Source organism: Chrysemys picta, chromosome 2 (assembly GCF_011386835.1).
Source record: "Chrysemys picta bellii isolate R12L10 chromosome 2, ASM1138683v2, whole genome shotgun sequence".
In the NCBI taxonomy this organism is placed as follows: domain Eukaryota; kingdom Metazoa; phylum Chordata; order Testudines; family Emydidae; genus Chrysemys; species Chrysemys picta.
In genome coordinates, this window is record NC_088792.1 from 3,730,184 (window position 1) to 3,751,936 (window position 21,753).

At 54.8% G+C, this 21,753-nt stretch overlaps 1 protein-coding gene across 1 annotated transcript; it reads right to left on the reverse strand.

Moving 5' to 3' along the window:
- Positions 1 to 745: 745 nt before the first annotated feature.
- On the reverse strand, positions 746 to 9,374 carry LOC101931403 (zinc finger protein 282-like). The gene is made up of 4 exons (XM_065586659.1): positions 9,084 to 9,374; positions 6,397 to 6,523; positions 5,963 to 6,064; positions 746 to 3,478 (listed from the first exon to the last, which is right to left on the reverse strand). The coding sequence occupies exons 1-4, from the start codon at positions 9,096 to 9,098 to the stop codon at positions 2,829 to 2,831; spliced, it is 894 nt and encodes a 297-aa protein (XP_065442731.1). The 5' UTR covers positions 9,099 to 9,374; the 3' UTR covers positions 746 to 2,828.
- Positions 9,375 to 21,753: the final 12,379 nt, after the last annotated feature.

Genomic DNA, 21,753 nt, shown 5'->3' on the forward strand with positions numbered 1-21,753 from the left:
GTCCCTTCCAGTTCTAGGAGATAGGATATCTCCATTAATTTATTAATTTAATTTAAGTTAAATGGCCCTTAGATGGACTATGGCATATAGGGGTGTCAAAACTGGTGTAACTCATCGAGGAAACAAGAGGGGAGGGTGGCCTTGAAACGACACTCCCTTCGACTCTCTCCCACCCACTCTAGGGCTGTGTAAGTAGGTCCTGTGGAGTCTGTATTGGACTCCCTTCCGCTGGGGGATTTAGGAAACCGTCAGCGGGATTTGTTGAGGCATTATGTCAGTTCTGCCACAGCTGAATGCATAGGTGCCGGCTTCCTCTCTACCTGGTGGGGTGCACGCCTGCCCCAGGCCCTGCCCCCACTCCACCTCTTCCCCCAAGCTGTCACCCCACCCCTTCCCACCTTTGCTCCGCCCCCCAGCCCCACCCCTTCTCCGCCTCTTTCTGCCCCCTCCCCTGAGCACGCTCTGTCCCCGCTCCTCCCCTTCCCTCCCAGCACCTCCTGCACACCACGGACCAGCTGATCCACGGCGGGCGGGCGGGCGGGGGGCGCTGGGAGGGAGGGGGAGAAGTTGATCAGTGGGGCTGCGGGCAGGGGGGAGGCACTGGGAGGGGAGCTTGGCGGCTGGGGGGTGCGAAGCACCCACGGAGTCGGCGCCTATGGCTGAATGGATTGAGGGTGTAATGAATCCGTGCTTGAGAAGCGCAGTGGCCGTGCCCTCGCGTTAATTAGATCTGCAGAAAGAGCTCTGTTTGTAATACACTAGTTTTATTGCTCCAAACACCCTGCACACAGTCCATGAGATTACACAGGATTCACAGGTATTGCTGGTAGGGATGTAACTATCGTTTAAGGAAGTACCCGTTTAAACTATTACAATGATATCGTTAACCGTTTAATCGTTCGCCAGTTCACAATCTACCCCTGGCGTGGGGGGACCCGCCCTGCCGTCTCTCCTCGGAGGTGGAGTGCAGCGGGCTGGGGGACGGTTTGCCTGTGCATGGCTGGGCGCTGCCACCTCTCCCTCTCCCAGTTTCTAGGCACTGCCGAGCGCGGCTAGTTCGGCAGATTACTGCCGGGAGAGCAGCGGTACCAGGGCAGATCCACGTGTTCCAGCAGATCCAGTGGTTCCCGGGCAGACCCACTGTTGCAGCCAGCTTCAAGAGAAGCAGAGCTGGGGGGGCTGCCAGGCTGCCCTCAGCGGTGCCCTCTCTGCCGGGCACAGGCGGCTCCAGCGGCGCCCCGAGCTGCGAAAGCGCCGCAAGCTCCCGCGTCCCCTGGGTATTGCTGTGACAGTTTTGATGTGCACGTTAGCTGTTACAATGTCACAACATTATTTTACCAATCTGTTTCAAACGTTAACTGGAATCTGTTAACGGTAAGACTAATACTGATCGGTTAACGTTTTACATCCCTAACTGCTGTGCGGTTCAACCACACGCGACAACAATGCAATAAAGCCCTTCGCTCACCACTAGAGAGAGACATGGGTTTCTGCCATTGCTACTCACACCAGCGAACGATTATTGTGCGTTCCGAGTGAAGTCTGCAGCCCACGCCCAATGCCGCCGCTGCTGCCAGCCGTTCTTGGGCCTTCCAAGCTCCCACAGACGAGGAGGTGCACGGACAGGAAAATCAAGCCCTAGCCTGGCTCAGAGAAGCATCAGGCACACAAAGTTCAGACTGGATTTTTTAAAAAAGTGTCTGAATGTTTGTGTGTGTCAGCAGGGTGCTGGAGAAAGGGGACAGCCCAGGAGACAGGCTTCCTCTATCCCCAGAGCATGTACATAGACAGCGTGATGCAAGCAACCCAAACTTGCTCTTGATCTGGGGAAGTCCAGTTCTAGCAGGCAGGACCGGTAATTCTGCACCACTCATTCAAACCTCAGCCTCTCTGCTGGGAATGCCAGGAAAGGGTCAATTTAGGAAGGGTACATGGAGAGCTGTCTACTGGTAAAATGGCTGAGACCCAGCATATTCATTTCTCATGGGCCACTTTCCATCACTATCAACCTCAGCGAGGTTTAAACCTAGCAGCAGAAAGCTCACCCTCTCATTAGGAATTGCTCTTCAGTGCTCCTCGACCTTTTTAAAAATTGCCTGGAGATCCTGCGAAGCCTGGTGACTCCATCAGCGCTAACACCTCAGCACATGTTGTGTCATCTCACCTCTACCAGAAGACAGCTGAAGCACTGAGCCACCCTAGAGGTTCCTGGAGACTTTCCTAAGTGACAGATCTGCGTGTGCGCACACACGTTTTCACAGTCCTCTCCACCGACTTTAACAACAAAGATGGCCACTACTTGGACTCCTTTTAGTTCTCCAGAGCTAGACCAGCTAAGGGGGAGAGAGCTGGATTCTAAACCTTCTTGGACATCAGCGGGAATCATTGTGGGGATTTTCTATGGCCCGTGTTATCCAGGAGGTCAGACTAGATGGTTGCAATGGTCCCTTCTAGCCTTGGAATCTAGGAATCATCAACAGAATTGTTTAAAGTTCAAGTCATTTTCACAGGGGCAAAACAAACACACACAGCCAGCAGATGTGTTGAGCAAGAACGCGCTATTCTTACTCTTCAGAGTAAAACCACCCTTTCAATAGTTCCATTCAAGTCCTATGTGCTGATGTACGGTGGTTTCATTAAGGGTGAACCGAACAATGAGCTTTAAAGTGTCCATCGCATCAGATGGGTGGGGGAATATGTCTTACACTCTTTGGATGCTGTTCCTAACTTGGGTGCACAATAGGTTTTCATTTGTCCGGGCAAGTTTTCCCCACGTGCAATGAAACGTCAGATTTTTGTTCTTTCTGTGCAACTTGCGGCCCAGCAGATTAAGCCTCCGGGCTTGTTTTATTGTAACGCACAACAGGAAAAGTGAACTTTGGAACCATGATCACCGAGACCGGCGTTTTTCTTGCATGAGCGACCTGGTGACGCTGAAGATCACGAATGGCTTGAAAACGTCTCCCGCACTCTCTGCACAGGCACGGTGGCTTGGTTATGTGGGTCTCCTGGTGCCTGAGCAGCTGTTGCTTCTGAATGAAGCACTTCTCGCACGTGGTGCATTTAAACCGCTTCTCCCCTGCGTGGACTCTCAGGCGCGTTGCCAGGTCTCGCTTTTGAGCAAAGCATTTCCCATATTCAGCACACACACGGGTCCTCTCTGCACGTGTGAGCTGGTGACAGTCCGGATCTGCATGCTTTGCGAAGTGCTTCTCACGTTGGCTCCTTTTCTTCTTGTCCCGCTCCGAGGGATTTGGGATTGTAGCGGACGTCTTGTGGCTCAGGCTGGACAGAGCTAACATCGTGGGCAGCCTCTTGTTCTGCTTGGAGACACTGCTCTCACTTGGGCAGTCTTCTTCCTCGCTGGACACCTGCAAGGCCTGCTCCCTACAGTCCCCGGGTAATATCCTGACTTGTCCCAAGCTTACATCATACCCTTCGTCATGCCTCTCCACCTTGAGCCGGACCCCGAGAGCATCTGCAGGATTAGAATCAATGGTCAGCGATAAAGAACCTTGACATGACAATAGATTTTGTTTCACGGGGGGATTCCAAGACACGGAGCCTTTCAGAAACTTCGTATGGGCCTGCCAGGGGGACAGCTCGGGACTCACAAATCCACTTGGGAAGAGGAACTCTGCAATGTGTAGCATCAGGCTCCTAGACCAGAACACAAGGGCTCTTCTCAGGCTTTGTCTACGCTCGGCAGTTTTGTCGGTAAAACTTTTGTCAGTCAGGGGTGTGGGGGAAAAAAACACTCCCCCGATGGACATAAGTGTCACCAACAAAAGTGCCGGTGTGGACAACGCTTAGTCGGTGGGAGACACTCTCCTGCTGCTCGTTGGCGGTGGTTTAATGATGCCGGTGGGAGAGCTCCCGCCTGCTGGCACAGAGCAGCTACACGGAGACCTTACAGCGGCGCAGCTGCAGCGGTACAACTGTGTTGCTGTAAGGTCCGTAGTGTAGACTTGGCCTAAGATGGACAAAATTGGCTCCACAAACCCACCGGCATGTCTTGGCAGGTAATTTCCTATCCAGACACTGTGCTCTAGACCTGAATTGTAAAAAAATCCCCCACCACCATCTACACCAAGATGTGAATTCAACAGTGAAATGAATACAACTGCCCCCCCCCCCGAGGTTTTGGGCCTGGATCTGACCCACATCACTTTCCCTGCTAAGTGCGGGTACAGCAGAAGCCATTTCATCCGGAACAACTGACCGGCAGAATTTTGTTTTTGGCAGAGGGAGAGAACTGATTACATTTCTAATCGCCCTGACTCCAACCATTACTGGGGGTTGCGAGGTTGGTCATTCCAATGCAGCTGAACCCCCTTCCCTATTAGTGGCTGGAGGATTATACCTGCACAAAACGGCTCTGAGTTGCCCAAAATACAGGGCAGGAATTCCATATTAACAGAGATCACTGTAGACACCTTATTTTCTGAGCCGTGTTGAGCAAAGGAAGGGAATCTCTATCCGGCCAGACACCACAGAACCCACCGTAAACTTCCCGTTGATAAAGGGAGACAAGAAGGAAAACTGGTATAATCAGAGAGGGGCTGTGATGATGTAAGCATGCCCAGACCAACCCAGGCAGGCATTAAATCTACTGCATATCCAATCACCTTCTTGATACTTCACCTAAGGGTGGGGTAGTGTGTGGTCTCTGTTGAAAGCTCAGAACTAGCTGACCTTCATGGAGAATACGAGACGTTAGTACAGGAAATATTTTAAGAGCAATGGAAAATGTGTTGGAGACACAGCATGTCACCTGAGGCGGGGCAGGGCTCAGAACTAACTTAATCAAGAGTGCGAACACGACCCAGCCCAGCGTCTGACCACCTGCAGGCCTGAGCACTGACAAAGACAAAAGGACCCCAAGAGACGACTCCGACTAGAGGGCCCTGAGGGCTGGGCTGAGCTGAAGTTAATGTGATGGCCCGATTATGAAAACAGATAAAAAGTCTGGGACTGTATAAGAGCTGAAGAAAGGGCACACGATGTTATCCATCCAGAGGTGCTGTTCCCCCATGGAAAGGGGATCCCCGCTCTCTGGGCTGGACAAGTGCTGGCTGGATGGACTGACCGACCATTGGGTGAGAAATACCTTATTAACAAGTGCCTTTCCAGTCTAATAACTACAGGCTCTAGTTTGCGTTTTATGTCTTTTACCTGTATCCTTATGTTTCCAAATCCTTTCACTTGCTTTCATTTGAATCTTTTACTGAAGCTTTGCTAAATAAACTTCCATTTGGTTTTACTGTAGACACATCTAAGTGCCTTGTGCCAAAGAGAACGCTGAACTGAGGTGAGGCCAGTGAACCCGAGAGCACTGCTTCCAGGAAGGCAACAGATCAGCGCACGTTGTGGGTGTCCTGAAGACAGGGGACGAGGCACTCGGCTGTACTAAACTGCTAACCTGCAGTGGGAAAGAGCAGGGCTTGCGATAGCCTGCTGTGGAATTTGTGTAGCTTCGGGAGAGTTTCCCCTGGTGGGCACAGACAAGACTCCCTCATGCCGTTAGCAGGTAATAGCAATTCACCCCACGCACCTAGGTTAGCCCTGAAAAGTGTCACACGTGGACTCTGGTGCCAAGAATAAAACACATGCGCTATTTTCTGCAGCGATACAACCCCCCTCACATCTGACGCTGAGCACTCTTCTCTGGCGAGAAAGGTGGTAATAGCGCCAAGCACTTGAGTGGCACTTAGCCGGTGCAATTCAACAGGGTGCAAAGAGCCAGCCCTGCAGGGGCAATGCCTGATCCTGCATTCCTGATGTGCCCGAGTCACCCGCACTTCACTGCATCCACAGCTTGTGGGATTGCCACAGCTCCAACAGCTTCAATTTACGCTCCCTCAGCTCCCCCCCATGCCAGGAGCAGATCTGCCCCTGGGTGTTTCGAATGCACCAGGAACGCAGGCGCAGGCCTAGTGACTATGCAAACGTTGCCACTCACACGCAGGTGATTCTTTTCCTTTCAGATCCAGCTGATCCGAGAGGCCCGGCTCTTCCTCTGGGTCAATCTGTGATGAAACGGCAGGACTCCCAGACTGATACCCTGTGAACACAGACAAAGGGATTACAGAGCCATCGGCAGGAGCTGAGGATGATCAGACCCCGAAATGTCAGTTGCAAAGAAATATTACTATTAAACCAGACCAAAGCTGTAAATCCTATTTCTGTCCGTTTGTGCTCCGGGATTCCATCGTGCCCCATTCCACGTGGATGGATGGAAGGAAGCGAGATTGCTCCACTTTTGTTTAGAGTGGGCGTAGCTGGGCTCCATCAGGAATCCACGGGTCGGGAGATTAGCCCTGAATCAAAAGCCCTTAAAAAAAACCCTCCAAAGATCCCACAGTTCCATGCCAGAAACCGAACACTGATCTTTACCCAGTGAGATCAGACTGGCATAATTCTCCTTCATCACCTCTCGATACAGCTCCTTCTGCCACTCCGATAAAACCTCCCACTCCTCCCGGGAGAAAGAGATGGTGACATCTTCAAAGGTCAGTTGCACCTGAAATCACAAGCAGTTACTCAACCCTGCCTGCGTCCATCGCCTGCCAGCTCTGACAAGACTGCCGGGTTTTCCTTCCTGAGTTTCCGAGGACACCTCCTACCCTAATCTCTTCAGGGAAGGGCCAGTCATTTACGGTGTGTGTGTACAGCACCTCACACAACGGGGCCTGATCCTGACTGGTGCTAAAGTAACGTACAGCCAGAGCCTTCCTACAAGTAGGGAATCTGATAACTGGCAGTCACTGGAGCTAGACTCCGTGCCATCCTGGGGGTAGAGGTGATGGTTCTTTGCATGGCACCTCCTCCAGGAGGAATTGCAGGCTGAGGGTAAGAAGAGCAGGGCAGGAGCCCATGTACAGGAGGGGATCCACAGCTCTTAGCGCTCCAGGGATACAGATACTTTGGATACGGTTCTCTGTATTTTTATGGCACCTTCCATCTGAGGAACCCAGAGCATCTGGTCATTCTCACGGCCCTCCTGTCAAGTAGGAAAAGAGAGTTATCCCCATTCTACAAGCAGGGAAACCAAGGCAGAGAGAGGTTAAGGGACTTGTCCAAGATCACACTGGCAGCATGTGGCAGAGCCGGGTCAAAAACCAATAGTACCCGAATGGGGTCATTTCAATTCTCTGAGTCGGAAAACTTGGACAGCCCTGAAATCACTGCACAAGCTGTGCCTCGTTCCCGTAGCAAACATCCGAACCAAACCACTTTGGTTTGTCCACAGTGTGTGGGGGGGTCACCGTCCATTTCTGTTTCTGTGGCCCGGGCTGCTACAGGCTGGTTCAACTCCTCTTTCATCATGTCTCATGTGAGCCGGATTCTCAGTTACACCAAGGCCTCTTTATACCACTCTAGCAGCACGGAGGTGCCTGAACGTGGATGGAGACCGCCCCGATTCTATCACCTCGCCAGCCAGTGTAGGTGTAAGAGCTCTAGGCCTGCCCTGCTCCCAGTTCGGGGGCAGATCATAGGATCATAAAATGTCAGGGTTGGAAGGGACCTCAGGAGGTCATCTAGTCCAACCCCTGCTCAAAGCAGGACCATTCCCAACTAAATCATCCCAGCCAGGGCTTTGTCAAGCCGGGCCTTAAAAACCTCTATGCATAGAGATTCAATCACCTCCCTAGGTAACCCATTCCAGTGCTTCACCACCCTCCTAGTGAAATAGTGTTTCCTAATATCCAACCTAGACCTTCCCCACTGCAACTTGAGACCATTGCTCCTTGTTCTGTCATCTGCCACCACTGAGACCAGCCGAGCTCCATCCTCTTTGGAACCCCCCTTCAGGTAGTTGAAAGCAGCTATCAAATCCCCCCTCATTCTTCTCTTCTGCAGACTAAACAATCCCAGTTCCCGCAGCCTCTCCTCCTCAGATGGGAGGCATGGGCCAGTACACGGCACTCTGGCTGTTCCCAGTTCCTCCAGACTCATAGGCAAGTTCTCAAAGCAGCACAGGCTGTGTTTACTGAGCAGGGGAGCAAGAGAACTACAGGGCCTGTCTGCGTCCAGCTCCCCCTGTAAGGAATCCCCTTTACGCGCAGTACAAGCGAGGCCTGTCTCCTCCCCCATGAGCCACGGCACCTTTCACCAACACAGAACTTCTAATTCCTCTGCCGAGTCTTCTGCGGGATAGATGGGCAGCAGGGGGTTGTGTTCGCCACTTAGGATATGTCTGCAGTGCAAGCAGACGCCTACAGCTGGCCCATGCCAGCTTGCCGGGTTACCCTTAGGAAGCAAGAGACCCCAGCTCAGCACTCCCCCAACCCCCAGCAATTCCCGTACTGGCTCCGGCAAGGATGAAAATAATTGTGTGCATGGAAATGAAGTGCGTTCGCACTCTGCAAAGGAAGAGCAAAGGGCACACTTCACACCGCAGCAGGACCACCACCTCTCCCTCCCAACCCCCGGGGGGTCTCATCAGTGCCCCCCCCCGCCCCCAGTCGCCAGTGGGGAAAACAGAAGCAGTGCACGAAGAGGTGAAGTACTCAACAGGGCCCAGAGACAAGGTTGGGGCGGGTGATTCCTGACTCCCAGGACTGTGCTCAGACCGCTAGGCCATGCTGCCTCTCCCATTCCTTCTGTTTCAAACACCTCCAAGAATGGAGGGGCTGTTCCACCCCTAGCAGTTCCTCCAGGCTGCTTCTGGGGCAAGGCAAGACCACCGGCAGGGTTATGCCGGTGCTTTAAGACCCCGGCCAGCCCTGGGGCCCCTGGTGCAGGGCAGAGCCCTGGGGCGGGCACAGAGGGAGCCGAGCCAGGCAGAGGGTGAGAGCGGACAGCCGCCTTTTGGGTTTGATGAGGTCTGAAGCTGGGGGATTTCCCCCACGGCAGGCGCCCCTGCCAAAGCGCATCTCCACCGCGGAGCCACCCCCCGGGCTGGGGAGCCCCGCGGCCAGCTCCCCCGGGGCGGGGCGGGGCGCTCAGCTGTGCTCACACCACGGGGCTGCGGCCACCCCCCAGGGTGCGGGCTGCAGGGGGGCTCGGGGGCTGCCCCGAGCCATCGCGTGCCAGGTCCCCCCCGCAGCCCCAGGGCCCCGGCGCGTTCCAGCCCCTACCTGGGCCGCAGCCATGGCCAGTGGGCTCCGCCCGGAGCGCAGCGAAGGGGCCCGCGGGCGGGCGGCCCGGTCCCAGCGGATGGCAGCGGCAGCCGCTTGGCCCACGCTGCCTCCTCCCTCCCCCTGGTTCCGGCTCGAAATGGCTGCGGCTCCCGCGGCGGAGCAGCGCCCCCAGCGCCCGTGCCCTGCCCGGCTCTCGCCCCGGCGCCGGCTGCTGCTCCGAGGGTCCCCGCTGCTCTGCTTGGCGGGGCCGCCTGGGAGTCCGGCTTCAATCCCAGCGCTGCCGCGGAACCCGCTGCCTCAGTTTCCCCTTCTTTAAAATCGGGATAGCAGCGTCCCTGGCACGCTGGAGCGTCGTTAAGCGAGGGGGAGTTAGGTGAGATCATGGTAGGGAAACCTCTAGTTCGCAGGGTCCTTAATGTTCCGAGGGGGGGTGCAGGTGCATGTCACTGGGGGTGTTTAAGAACAGGTTGGACAAACCCCTGTCAGGGTTGGGCTGGGTTTACTCAGTCCTGCCTCATCGCAGGGGGGCTGGACATGGTGACCCCCCACCCCATCCCTTCCAGCCCCCCTTTCTAGGGTTCTGCGATTCTACAGCTTGTGCCCTTCGAGAACGCTGAGCTCAGCAAACCGCAAATGTCTGAAAACCAGGACATGCTGTGTTATGCGCCAACATAACCTTAACTCTGCCCTCTTTGAGCGCTGCCCATAACGCGCACCCTCCCACTCTGCCTTTCCCCTGTAACGGACAGGGCACTGCCTGCATTTGCCCTATGCTCAGACAGTGACTCTGCTTCCCCCACAGAATGGCACATTTGGGCGATTTAACGACCCCGTCGCACGCTTTTACAGCCCTGTCACACCTGCACACGGGATACCACCTAGCCCTGGACTTTCCCCTCCGCATCGCTGAATCCACAGACTGCTCTCCTGTCCCGCCTCACTCCTGGCAATGACCCAATTTCGGGGCTCCGCGACAACCTCCGCAGTTCTGGGTTGAAATGGCGTAGACTGGAAGTTCCTCTCGGTCCGCATGCACCTGGTTCTTTGATAACACCCATGGGGCGGGATTTCAAACCCAGCTCTCCTCACATCACAGAGCTCCTCCACAGTGTTCTTCCCCCATGTCTGTGAACGCCTGCAGTCTGGCCACCTCCAGGAGCACCTATTGAGTTCTGGGAGGAGCCTGTGTCTGCCCACACCTGAAGGCCCCTCCCCCAGCCGAAGGGGAGGAGCTACCAAACCCAGGACTCAAGTGAGGTTGGGGGATAATGACAAATAGGGTCAGGAATGAGGGTCATAGGTCCAAAATCAGAGATCCAGAGAGGGCACCGAGCAGAGAACCCCAGACAGCGCCCACTGCTCCTCGAAGGTGTCTAGGGAGCCAGCGGACACGGCCCAGAGGAGCTCTGCTCAGACGCGTGATCGAAGGGAGGAACAGAAGTGGGCCCCACAGACCCACAGCACCTCCCCATCCAGCATCCTCCTCCTGGTGGAATCGATGGCTCCTTGGCCAGCACCGGGAGGAGGTTGGTGAGGAGGTCTCGTGACTTCGTGGGGCCATGGACAGGATGTGCGTAAATCAGGAGGTGTGGGGAAAAGTGCAGCCGGAACCGAAGCAGAAGATTCTGGAGGAGAAGGAAACGGGGTTGCAAACTGGCGCACTCAAGGTAGATGTGCACCAGGGTCTCCCTCATGCCGCAAAAGGGGCAAGTGTCAGGGAACCCTGCCAGGTACACGCCCTTGCAGGGCCGGCTTTAGGCCGATTCAGCCGATTCGGCTGAATTGGGCCCCGCGCCAAGAGGGCCCCGCGCTGCAGCTCTCCACCCCGCCCCCAGCTCACTTCCCCCTCCTCCCCTCCCCTGAACGCTCCGCCCCCTCCCCTGCTTCCCGCGAATCAGAGATTCGCGGGAAGTCTGAAAAGAAGCAGGGGCGGGCCGGCAGCACAAGGTAAGCTGGGGTGGTGGGGGCACAAGAAGGGCTCGGGGAGGTGCAGCCCGTTCCCGCAGGCCCCAGCGGCTCTGGCCCGGCTTGGCTCCAGCCCGGCCCCCGCGGCGCGGCCCAGCTCGGCTCAGCCCCCATGGTGCGGCTCGGGTCTGGCCCGGCCCAGTCCCCGCGGCTCGGGTCGGGTCGGCTCCGGCCCGGTCCCCGCGGCTCGGGTCGGGTCGGCTCCAGCCCGGCCCCCGCTACTTGGGTCGGCTCCGGCCCGGCCCGGTCCCTGCGGCGCGGGTCATCTCCCCCTCCCCCCGGCGCGGCGTGGCTCGGGTCGTCCGTCCCCCTCCCGGTGCGGTCCCCGCGGCACGGCTCGGGTCGTCCGTCCCCCCCCCCGGCGCGGCCCCCGCGGCGCGGCTCGGGTCGTCCGTCGTCCCCCCCCGGCGCGGCCCCCGCAGCGCGGCGTGGCTCGGGTCGGACCCAAGCCAGGCAACCCCGGCCGGAGCGCGGCTCAATTCCTGGGGGCGGGGCTTGCAGCAAGCTCCGCCCCCAGGAATCGGGCCCCGCTCTTGCTAAAGCCGGCCCTGCGCCCTTGCTCACGGCTCCATGAAGGAGCCACCAACTAATATCCCCCGCTGGCCATGGGATCAGGGCAGAATACAGACTGGCCCACCAGGCAACCCCAGGAGCAGCTGAGCCTGTGACAATGATGGTGTGAATGAGCGGGCTGGGAGAAGAGGGTGAGAGCTGGGCAGGGCTGAGAAAGAGGGACTAGATCAAAGGATGAGGGAAGAGAGAAGAGGAAGGAGCAGAGGGAAAAGAGGATAAAAAAGCCAAGAAAGTAAAAGAACAGAAGGTTTCAAAGAGGAAAAGAGAAGGCAGGATTTGGAGCCCGGAGGCCCCTATTCGAAGAAAGGCCACAAGAAGATTGAGGAAGCTGGAGAGATCAACATATGAGTTAAATCCTCCTGCCTTGCCTGAGAGACATTTGAGAGGGGGACATAACAGTCTACCAATATCTGATGAGGGTAAACACCAAAGAGGCACAAGAAATCATTACCGGCGAGGGAAAAGTTTCTTTAGTGTGTGATCGATTCCCCCACTCCCGACCCCCCACTCACACCCAGCCGAGCGGCCTCTATCGCAGTGCAGTACTTCTCAATTACCAGCGTGCAGTGATGGGCACACCGCATCCCATTGCTGCTGCTTACTCAGAAATACACTAGTCACTGTGGTGTGCGGAACACCCTCCGTGGCAACGCGACTGGGCATACACGGCATAGACCCATGGAGAACAGCACCATCTACTGCTTTCCCCAACACTTCCCGTCGAATTTCAGGCCAATCTCCGGCGTGGATGTGCAAAGCCTGCCCAGGCAAATGCAGCATTTCACAATCAAGATGTTAAGAAGCTGCCATAGAAATTGCTCTGACACTCAGCTACAAGGCCCCTAAATAGCAGATAAAGGTTCCCTCTGCAGCTCAGATTAACTTGCAGTCCATTCAAACAGGGTAACCAAGGTTCATCACACACGCACTGACAGCATGGAACTCTCTGTTCAGACTCGCCGAGATTTTAAGTCATTGTAAGCCATCGTGATTCCTACTTAGGGACTAGGGCCCAGAAGAAATTAGGAGCCTGAATATCTTTGTGGAGCTGGGCCTATATTTTTTCTGCTCGTCTTTAATCTTGGGTCTATGACTGCTTGGGAGCCCAAATTGAGACATCTGTCATCAGCGGCGACTGAAAATTTGCGGCTGTATAAATCTGCGATCAAAAGCTTCCCTCCTGCAGCGCACCTCTGTCAAGAGCACACTTTGTTCCACGCTGCGCACCCAGCACCGCACCCAGCTGTGTCACCTCTGCCGCTCTCCCACACAGGAGACCATGGCCTGCGATGGGTACGATTCAGCTCATTGCTCATCAGATACAGGAGGTGGCAGCTAAGGACTACAAAAAATGTTCAGATCTCTCCCATGTCAGACTGCCAAACCCCACCTCGACTTCCTGCTGCTTAGTTAGGCCCTGCTCCAGCAAAGCACTTCAGCATGTGCAATGGGACTATTCGTATGCTTAAAATTAAGCACGGGCTTAAGTGCTTTTCTGGCTCAGAGCCAGAGTACGTGTCCTTGCAAAACACAGGTGTAGGCTGGAATTTGCCGGTTCACCGATGAGTGAGGGACAGTGTAAAACTGGTTTGCAGGCCACTGCTTGGGAGATTTGATTGCTGTTTGCTGGTTTATATGGAACAATGAAACATCATGAAGCCTTATTAGTCATTTAGTAAAACCCCCACACACAGACTTCAGCTCCATACATCTCCCAACCAACTTCTGCAAAAAAACCACTTCAACTTCTGGTTGCTTGGTTTGGCCTCAGTCCAGCAATGCACTTAAACACATGCAGTGAGACTACTCACATGCTTAAAATTAAGCACGTATTGAAGTGCTTTGCTGGAGAGGGGCCAGCGGGCATGGGCTCACAAATCACTGACGGATGCTGTAATGAAAACAATAGACGTCAGGTTGGAAGGTGCCTCTGAAGCACTGGGTAGGGGACCGTGTAAAACTGCCTCGCACACAGCTGGTTGGGAGATTACACCAGTGTTATGTGTTGGTTTAGATTTTGTAACTTTGAAACATCATGGAATCTTATTTAATCACTTAGCAGATTTCGCTAAAAAAAAAGTTCAGCTCCATTCAACGCCATGTCCCCACCTCAGCGGCCTGCTGCTTAGCCTGGCCTCAGTCCAGAAAAGCACTCAAGTACGTGCAATGGGACTATTCACATGCTTAAAATTAAGCACATGCTTTAGTGCTTTGCTGGACCAAGGCCAGAGTGTGGTCTTACAAATCGCTGCTGGGTGCCGGAACAAAGAAACAGATGGATTTTGCCTTTGCAATACTGAGTCAAGGACAGTGCAAAGCCGGCTTGCACAAAGCAGCTTGTGAGAAAGTAACAACTCCATAGTAAAAGCTGAGTTCTGGAAGGCACTTGAAAACGAGACACATATTCTTGGTTGTTTTGTTATGTAGGCAGCCTTATTCCACGTGAAATTTCATATGGTGTTAGCTGTCATGCCCCTTGAACGTCCGGTGTAGTGTTGGCTGGGTTATGTGTAATCCATTTGTAATGGGTGGCACGGGCGCTGACTTTCAGTTTTCTAGATGGGTGGGTGCTCCATCCTGGCTCTGCCCTAGGGTTTCCAACTTTCTAATTGCACAAACTCAAACACCCTTGCCCTGCCCCTGCCCTGAGGCCCCACCCCTTCTCTGAGGCCCTGCCCCCACTCACTCCAGCCCCCCTCCCTCCCTTGCTCACTCTCCCCTACCCTCACTCACTTTCACTGGACTAGAGGGGTTGGGGTGTGGGTGGGGGTGCGGGCTCTGGGGTGGAGCCAGAAATGAGGGGTTCAGGGTGCAGGAGGGGGCTCCGGGCTGGGACAGGATGTTGGGGTGCGGTAGAGGGTGAGGGCTCTGACTGGGGGTGCAGGTTCTGGGGTGGGGCTGGGGATCAGGGGTTTGGGGGTTAGGAGGGGGCTCTGGGCTGGGGCCAAGGAGTTTGGAGTGCGGGAGCGGGCTCAGGGCTGGGGCAGGGGATTGGGGTGTGGGAGGGAGTGCAGGCTCTGGCTGGCGGTGTGGGCTCTGGGGTGGGGCCGGGGATAAGGGGTTTGGAGTGCGGGAGGGGGCTCAGGGCTGGGGTACAGGAGGGGGTGTGGGCTCCAGGAGGGGGCTCAGGGCTTGGGTAGGGGTGTGGGAGGGGGTGCAGGAGCAGGCTCTGGGACGGAGTTAGGGTGTGAGAGAGGGTTCCAACCTGGGGAAGAGGGTTCAGGGTGTGGGCTCTGGCTGGGCGGCGCTTACCTCAAGCGGCTCCCAGTCTGCAGCACAGCGGGGCTAAGGCAGGCTCCGTGCTGCTTCCGGAAGCAGCCAGCATGTTCAACCCCTAGGCAGAGAGGCCAGGGGACTCTGCACCGTGCGCACTGCCCACGCCCACAGGCGCCACCCCCGCAGCTCCCATTTGGCCACCGTTCCCGGCCAATGGGAGCTGCAGAGCAGGTGTTGGAGGCGGGGGCAGCACACGGAGCTTCCCTGATCGCCCCTGCGCCTAGGGTCCAGACATGCTGGCCACTTCCGGGCAGCGGCACGGCGCCAGGGTATAGGGAGCCTGCCTTAGCCCTGCTGCGCCGCCAACTGGACTTTTAACAGGCCCAGTCAGAGGTGCTGACCGGAGCTGCCAGGGCCCCTTTTCGACCGGGCGTTCCAGTTGAAAACCGGACGCCTGGCAATCCTACTCTGCCCCATAGCCCTGCCCCCACTCTGCTCCTTTCCCCAAGACTCCATCCTCACTCCGCCCCCTCCCCACCTCCACTCCGCCCCCTCCCCGAGCGCCCTGCCCTTGCTCCACTTCTTCCCACCCCCACTCCACCTCCTCCCCCCAGTGCCTCCCACCCGCCACCAAGCAGCTGAGCGGCGGGGGGCTGCTGAAAGATGATCGGCTGGTGGCTGGTGGGTGCTGAGCACCCACTATTTTTTTTCCATGGGTGCTCCAGCCCCGGAGCACCCACAGAGTCGGCATCTATGATGGGCAGTATCTAAAATTGGTCTCTGGCTGAGATATGTATGGATTTCTTATACGTTATTGCTGATTTCAGAGTAGCAGCTGTGTTAGTCTGTATCCGTAAAAAGAACAGGAGTCCTTGTGGCACCTTAGAGACTAACAAACTTATTTGAGCATAAGCTTTCATGGGCTACAGCCCACTTCATCGGATGCATAAAATGGAACATATAATAAGAGTATATATATACATACAGAGGAGATGCCATACCAGCTCTAAGAGGCTAATTAATTAAGATGACCTATTATCAGCAGGAAAAAAACTTTTGTAGTGATAATCAAGATGATCGGTTACAGATGGTTGACAAGAGGTGTAAGGATAGTTATCATAAGGAAAGAGATTCAAGTAGTGTAATGACTCTGCCATTCCCAGTCTCTATTCAAGCCAGAGTTAATGGGATCTAATTTGCAGATCAATTCAAGCTCAGCAGTTTCTCGTTGGCGTCTGTTTTTGAAGTCTTTCTGATGCAAAATTGCCACCTTCAGGTCTGTTACTGAGTGGCCAGAGAGGTTGAAGTGTTTTCCTACTGGTTTTTGAGTGTTATGATTCCTGATGTCAGATTTGTATATTGCTGATGTATATCTTCAAAACAATATTGTGTATCTGCACAAACATTGGCTGAGAGGTGCATCTTGAGAAGATCTGGTACAAGGTGGCATTTTTGCAAGAAATAACTGGGATTAAGGGCTATTTTTGCTGTTGTTTTTCGTAGCTGAAAGTTTATCCTTCAGTGGAGGCCTTTTCCCTACAGTCTATGTAGTAAGGAGCTTGGGGTGTGAGGTTCTCCGCTCGGTGTCCCCCTCTGGATCCCTTGTTTTGGCTCTATGACTCTCAGTCCCGTCCTCACTTGCCGACTGGACTCAGTGGTTCCTCCCCTCGGTTGAGGGAGCTGACCTTTGATTTTGGGGGGACTGGACCCGCCCGGCCCGGTACGCACCATAGGTACAGCCTATGTAGAAGAAGATTTAGTTCAGTGGCTGTCAACCTTTCCAGACTATGGTACCCCTTTCACGCGTCTGATATGTCTTGTGTACCCCAAAATTCACCTCACTTAAAAATGACTTGCTTACAAAAATCAGACATAAAAATACAAAAAAGTGTCACAGCCACACAGTTATTGAAAAATTGCGACTTTCTCATTTTTATCATATAATCATAAAATAAATCAGTTGGAATATAAAGATTGTACTTACATTTCAGTGTATACTGTATAGAACAGTATAAACCAGTCATTGTCTGCATGAAATTCCAGTTTGGACTGACTTTGCCAGTGCTTTTTAGGGAGCCTGTTGTAAAAGTAGGCAAAGATCTATCTGACCTGATGTACCCCCAGGAAGACCTCTGCATCCCCACAGGGGTACGCGGACGCTGGTTGAGAACCACTGATTTAGGTGCTGCTTCTCTTTGTTACCAACAGGAGTGAAGCCAGGTTACCCGCAGGAAAGATGCCTGCTCCCTATGCCAGGAAGCCTCAGGGTGCCCGTTTTTTTGAGGGTTGATGGATGATTTTTCGGTGCTTGTTTTTGCAGTACTGCTCCAGTCCTCCTCCAACCCCGCAGAGTACCAGCGCTGGGCGGGGGCCGTGCCCAGGGGCCAGGCAGAGGGGATACAGGATTCCAGCTCTAGCCCTCTGGGCCTGGTTTTATACCTGTCTCAAGAAAACACCATGAAAGGGGTCCACTCTGAGGTTTCCCTTATTCAAAATGGCTGCCATCTCCTATTACTGCCAATGGGTTGAAGCCAGAAAGGTCACTGCCATGGCCCTATGGTTGAGATCTCCCATGGAAGTGTGAGGCTGCCCTTAGTAAAGATGGCTTCCACCTCCCACTATTTTCAGTGGGATGGAAACCATGACCACAGGCGCACTGGCTGCCACTGCAGGATTCAGGGGGCTGGACAGGGCACAGGGACTGTGAGGAGCAGTAGAGACCCCGTGAAAGGGGGATGGGGAGAGTGAGGGGCAGCAGGAGGCAGATTTAGGGGGTGCAAGGGTTGTGGGGGGCAGGAGGGAGGGTGATGGGGGACCAGGGGAATGTGGGGCAGCAAGGAAGCTGAAGGAGATGCAGCCGGAGTGGGGGGCAGGAGGGAGGCTGAGTGGGGAGCAGGGTGGTATGGGGGCAGGAGGGAGGCTGAGGGGGGAGCAGGGGAGTATGGGAGCAGGAGGGAGGCTGAGAGGGGAGCAGGGGAGTATGGGAGCAGGAGGGAGGCTGAGAGGGGAGCAGGGGAGTATGGGAGCAGGAGGGAGGCTGAGGGGGGATCAGGGGAATATGGGGGCAGGAGGGAGGCTGAGGGGGGAGCAGGGGAATATGGGGGGCAGGAGTGAGGCAGAGGGGAGAGCAGGGAAGAAGTGTTGTATAGGAGGGAGGCTGAGAGGGGAATGGGGGGATTTGGGGGCAGGAGGGAGGAATGGGGGGAATTTGGGGGCAGGAGGGAGGCTGAGGGGGAATGGGGGGATTTGGGGGCAGGAGGGAGGCTGAGGGGGGATCAGGGGAATATGGGGGCAGGAGGGAGGCTGAGGGGGGATCAGGGGAATATGGGGGCAGGAGGGAGGCTGAGGGGGGAGCAGGGGAATATGGGGGGCAGGAGCGAGGCTGAGGGGGGAGCAGGGGAGAAGTGTTGTATAGCAGGGAGGCTGAGGGGGAGCAGGGGATTATGGGGGGCAGGAGGGAGGCTGAGGGGGGAGCAGGGGAATATGGGGGGCAGGAGCGAGGCTGAGGGGGGAGCAGGGGAGAAGTGTTTTATAGCAGGGAGGCTGAGAGGGGAATGGGGGGATTTGGGGGCAGGAGGGAGGCTGAGGGGATGCACAGGACAGTGATAGAGGTGAGAGGTGGAGAGGATTGGATAGCAGCTCCCCCAGCCTGGGGGTGGGGGTGGGGAAGGGGAGTCCCCTCCGAGTAGCCGGAGGAAGTAAGGCCGTGCTGCAGCGTTGCTATATCTGCGCTGCACGTTCATCGTTAAAACTTTCGTCTCTCAGGGATGTGAAAAAAACACACCCCGAACGACATACGTTTAACAAGGAAAGCCCTGGTAGGGACACTGCTTCGTCAGTGGGAGACACTCTCCTGCCGCCAAACTACCGCCCCTCGCGGGTGGTGATTTTATTTTGTCCTCAGGAGAGCTCTCTCCTGGCGACAGAGGGCAGCTACTCGGCATCCTTTACAAAGGCGCGGCTGTCGCGTCACAGCTGTGCCATTGTAAGGTGCACAGTGTAGATATGGTCTAACTCTCGTGAACTGATGACCAGTGAGTGCCACAGGTGGCCTGTGCATTGTGTGTAGTACTTCCTCTGCCTCCTATTCATTTAATCGGGTGACCCCAGGTTCTTGTGTTATGTGAAGGGGTAAATAATGCTTCCTTATTTACTTTCTTCACGCCATCCTGATTTTATAGACCTCTGTCATAGCCCCACTCAGTCCGAGTCTGAGTACTCCAGCTGTAATAGTTTCAGTATGAGTCTATGAGCATTTTTTTTGCATTATTCTTGTGGGTGCCGTAAGTAGCAGAAAGTTTTACAATGCAGAGAACTTGCCCAGTGGAGTCTACAGCCAGAATGTGCAATGTAACACATTATGTTCTGGGGGGATTCAAACAGCCCTTCACCATTTACTCCTATCCAAATGAGAATATTGGTCAATGTAATTTTTGTTACAATTTGTATAAAGAACTTGTAAGGGCATAATTGTATGTGAGACTGAGCGTATCGAAGTGTAGTTAAATAACGTTAAAGTAGAAGATACGGAGTTGTGTGAAGTCTGTCTTTCATTTGGATGTTGGAAAATACGCCTGCTCGTTATTAATGACTGTATTATTAATCAAATAAACACTGACAACTTGAAATCTAGTCAATTTCAAAAAGGTCTCACTGCCAAATTGTGGGTGTTTTTTTGTTTTTGTTGTTTACAATTGTAGGTTCCTATTTTTCCAGACTTCTTTCTCTCTGTTGTTGCTGTGTGAAAGTCCGGCACAAGAAGCAGGGGCAAGTGACCGACTACCCAAGGAACAGTGACACCAGCTTAACCCAGAGAGCTGTTGAATGCACAAAACTCACTGGAAGAACAGATTTTTTCTCTCTAACTTCTTTCCACCACAGCCCTCGCAGATGTTCCTTTAGTAACTGGAGGTAAAACTCAGACAGAAATGTGATTTTAAGTTGATGATGTCTCTTTAAGCAGAAGGCTGCATAGATCAAGATGGAGCATTGCACATTGGCACACACAGGTCCAGATCCCCAGCCCCTCCTCAGATCAGGGGCTTTAGACCCTAAGGAGGTACCTCAGCAGACAAATACAGAAAAGTAGGCATGTAACACCCTTAGCAATGACCCAGTTCTCACTGTCTCAAGGTGTTTGGCTACACTGTGTACATACCCTGAGACCTAAGCCACATAGCTTTGTGGCCAAGAACAGCTCTTGCCCCTCAGTCCCATGGAGGCCAGGACACAGATGGCTTGGGCCCTCCAAATACTGCAGCCCTTGATGTTCTGGGGCCTCCAGATATGGCCCCAACTTTGTCAAAGTGGCCTGAATCCTGGGGCAGCTCTGCTGTACGATCAGGCCAGCTCCCAGGTGGGGTCAGCGACTCCTCCCCCTCCTCACTGGGCTCCTAGGAAAACTTCCTTGGGGTACCGGCATCTCCCCCAGTTCCCAGATGGGCAGTTTCCTGGGTCTCTAGACTGCTAGCTTATGTGCCTCTGCAAGTGTCACCCTTCGTGGGGTCTCTCCTAGGGGAAGTCCCATTCCTCCCCCTGCGGCCACATTGCTGGGTTGGGATCCTCCTGGTAAGTTCCTGTGGAACTCCCTGCACAGAACTGCCAAGCTTGCCCTGGTAGCCAGAGTGTGTGTATCTGTCTTCTACTCTGAGACAGATTCCTCCCTTGGTCTCCCTGGATCCGCCTCAGTAGTTCACATGGGTGAGGGCCAGCGATCCCTCAGGCCCTCCTCTCCCAGCCAAGGGACAGCTCCAGTCCTGAGCTGCTTCCAGTCCTGCCTTTGACCACGGAGCTTACTGCTAGGACCCGCTCCCCCTGGGCCGCCAGAACCCAAGCACCTCAGAGTCCTACTGCCTCCCTACAGGCCATCCCCATCTCCTTGGGGTCACCTCCCCCTGCAAGGCCACTGCATGGGGACCTTCCCTAATGCTGGGGTCAAGCCGGCAGCCAGTTCTGCACTATCTTGGGGTGGGCACGTCAGGCTGCCTGTACCTGCCCTGGGTCACCTTCTTTTGGCTATCCGTGTAGCTTCACCTCTCCCAGGAGCTCACTGGCCCAGATCAGGGCCTTTGGGGGCCTCCCCTCACCCTGCCCCATCCAGTCTCTGGCTGGTCCCTCCAGCATCCCTGCCAACAGCCCCAGTGCTCCAGGGCGACAGTCAAATGGCCATAATGGAATTTCTTGTTTCTGGTGGGTGGGGGTGAGGAGAACAGAGGAGGGATTTGAGCCCTGGCAGTTTTTTGAGCCAAACTCCACTTCCGAGGCTGGCGTTGTCTGCTGCTGGCCACGAGTTCCCAGACACCAAACAGAACTAGCTCGAGGGCGGCCATCGAATCATAGGAGATGGCTCTTGAACTGGCTGGAGGCAGAGAGAGAATTATTTATGTTACAATAGCATGTAGACGCCCCAGTCAAGACTCAAGGTGCTTGATGCTGTACACCTCTCACGATCTAGCACCACTGGGGGATGAAACAGACAAGTGGGAGGGGGAGAACGCTGGGGAACGTTAGAACAAGCAGGATTTGGCAGAAATAAGCAGCAGTCGCAGCTCAGCGCCTGCCTGGCCAATATAAGCGGGCAGTGTGAGTCTTCGGGGAGAGCCAAGGGAAGATAAGGTGGTGCCCAACAGTCCGGCTTCACAGGAGAGCTGCAATCTCAACTCTGCCCTTTGGGACGCCTGGGGAAGGAGATGCTACAATTCTGAGGCAGTTCGGGTTACAGATGCGCTCTGTAGCAGACATCGGCTGTACTAATAGTGACGTCTGATTGTCATTTACATCAAGGATTTTCACACTGCTCTGGCAGTCCAGAGGAACCTGAAAATGGGGGGAAACGTAATTGATGCATTTTAAGGCCACTTTCCCCTGCTAGCGCTAGAGCCCGCCACCGGAGCTACACTTCCATTTTGAGTGC

Coding starts and splice junctions, on each gene's coding strand:
- LOC101931403 (XM_065586659.1), bottom strand. Junction 6,065..6,396: donor TGCCAGTCTGATCTCACTGG/GTAAAGATCAGT, acceptor CTGTGTTCACAG/GGTATCAGTCTGGGAGTCCT. Junction 3,479..5,962: donor AGGAAAAGAATCACCTGCGT/GTGAGTGGCAAC, acceptor CTAATCCTGCAG/ATGCTCTCGGGGTCCGGCTC.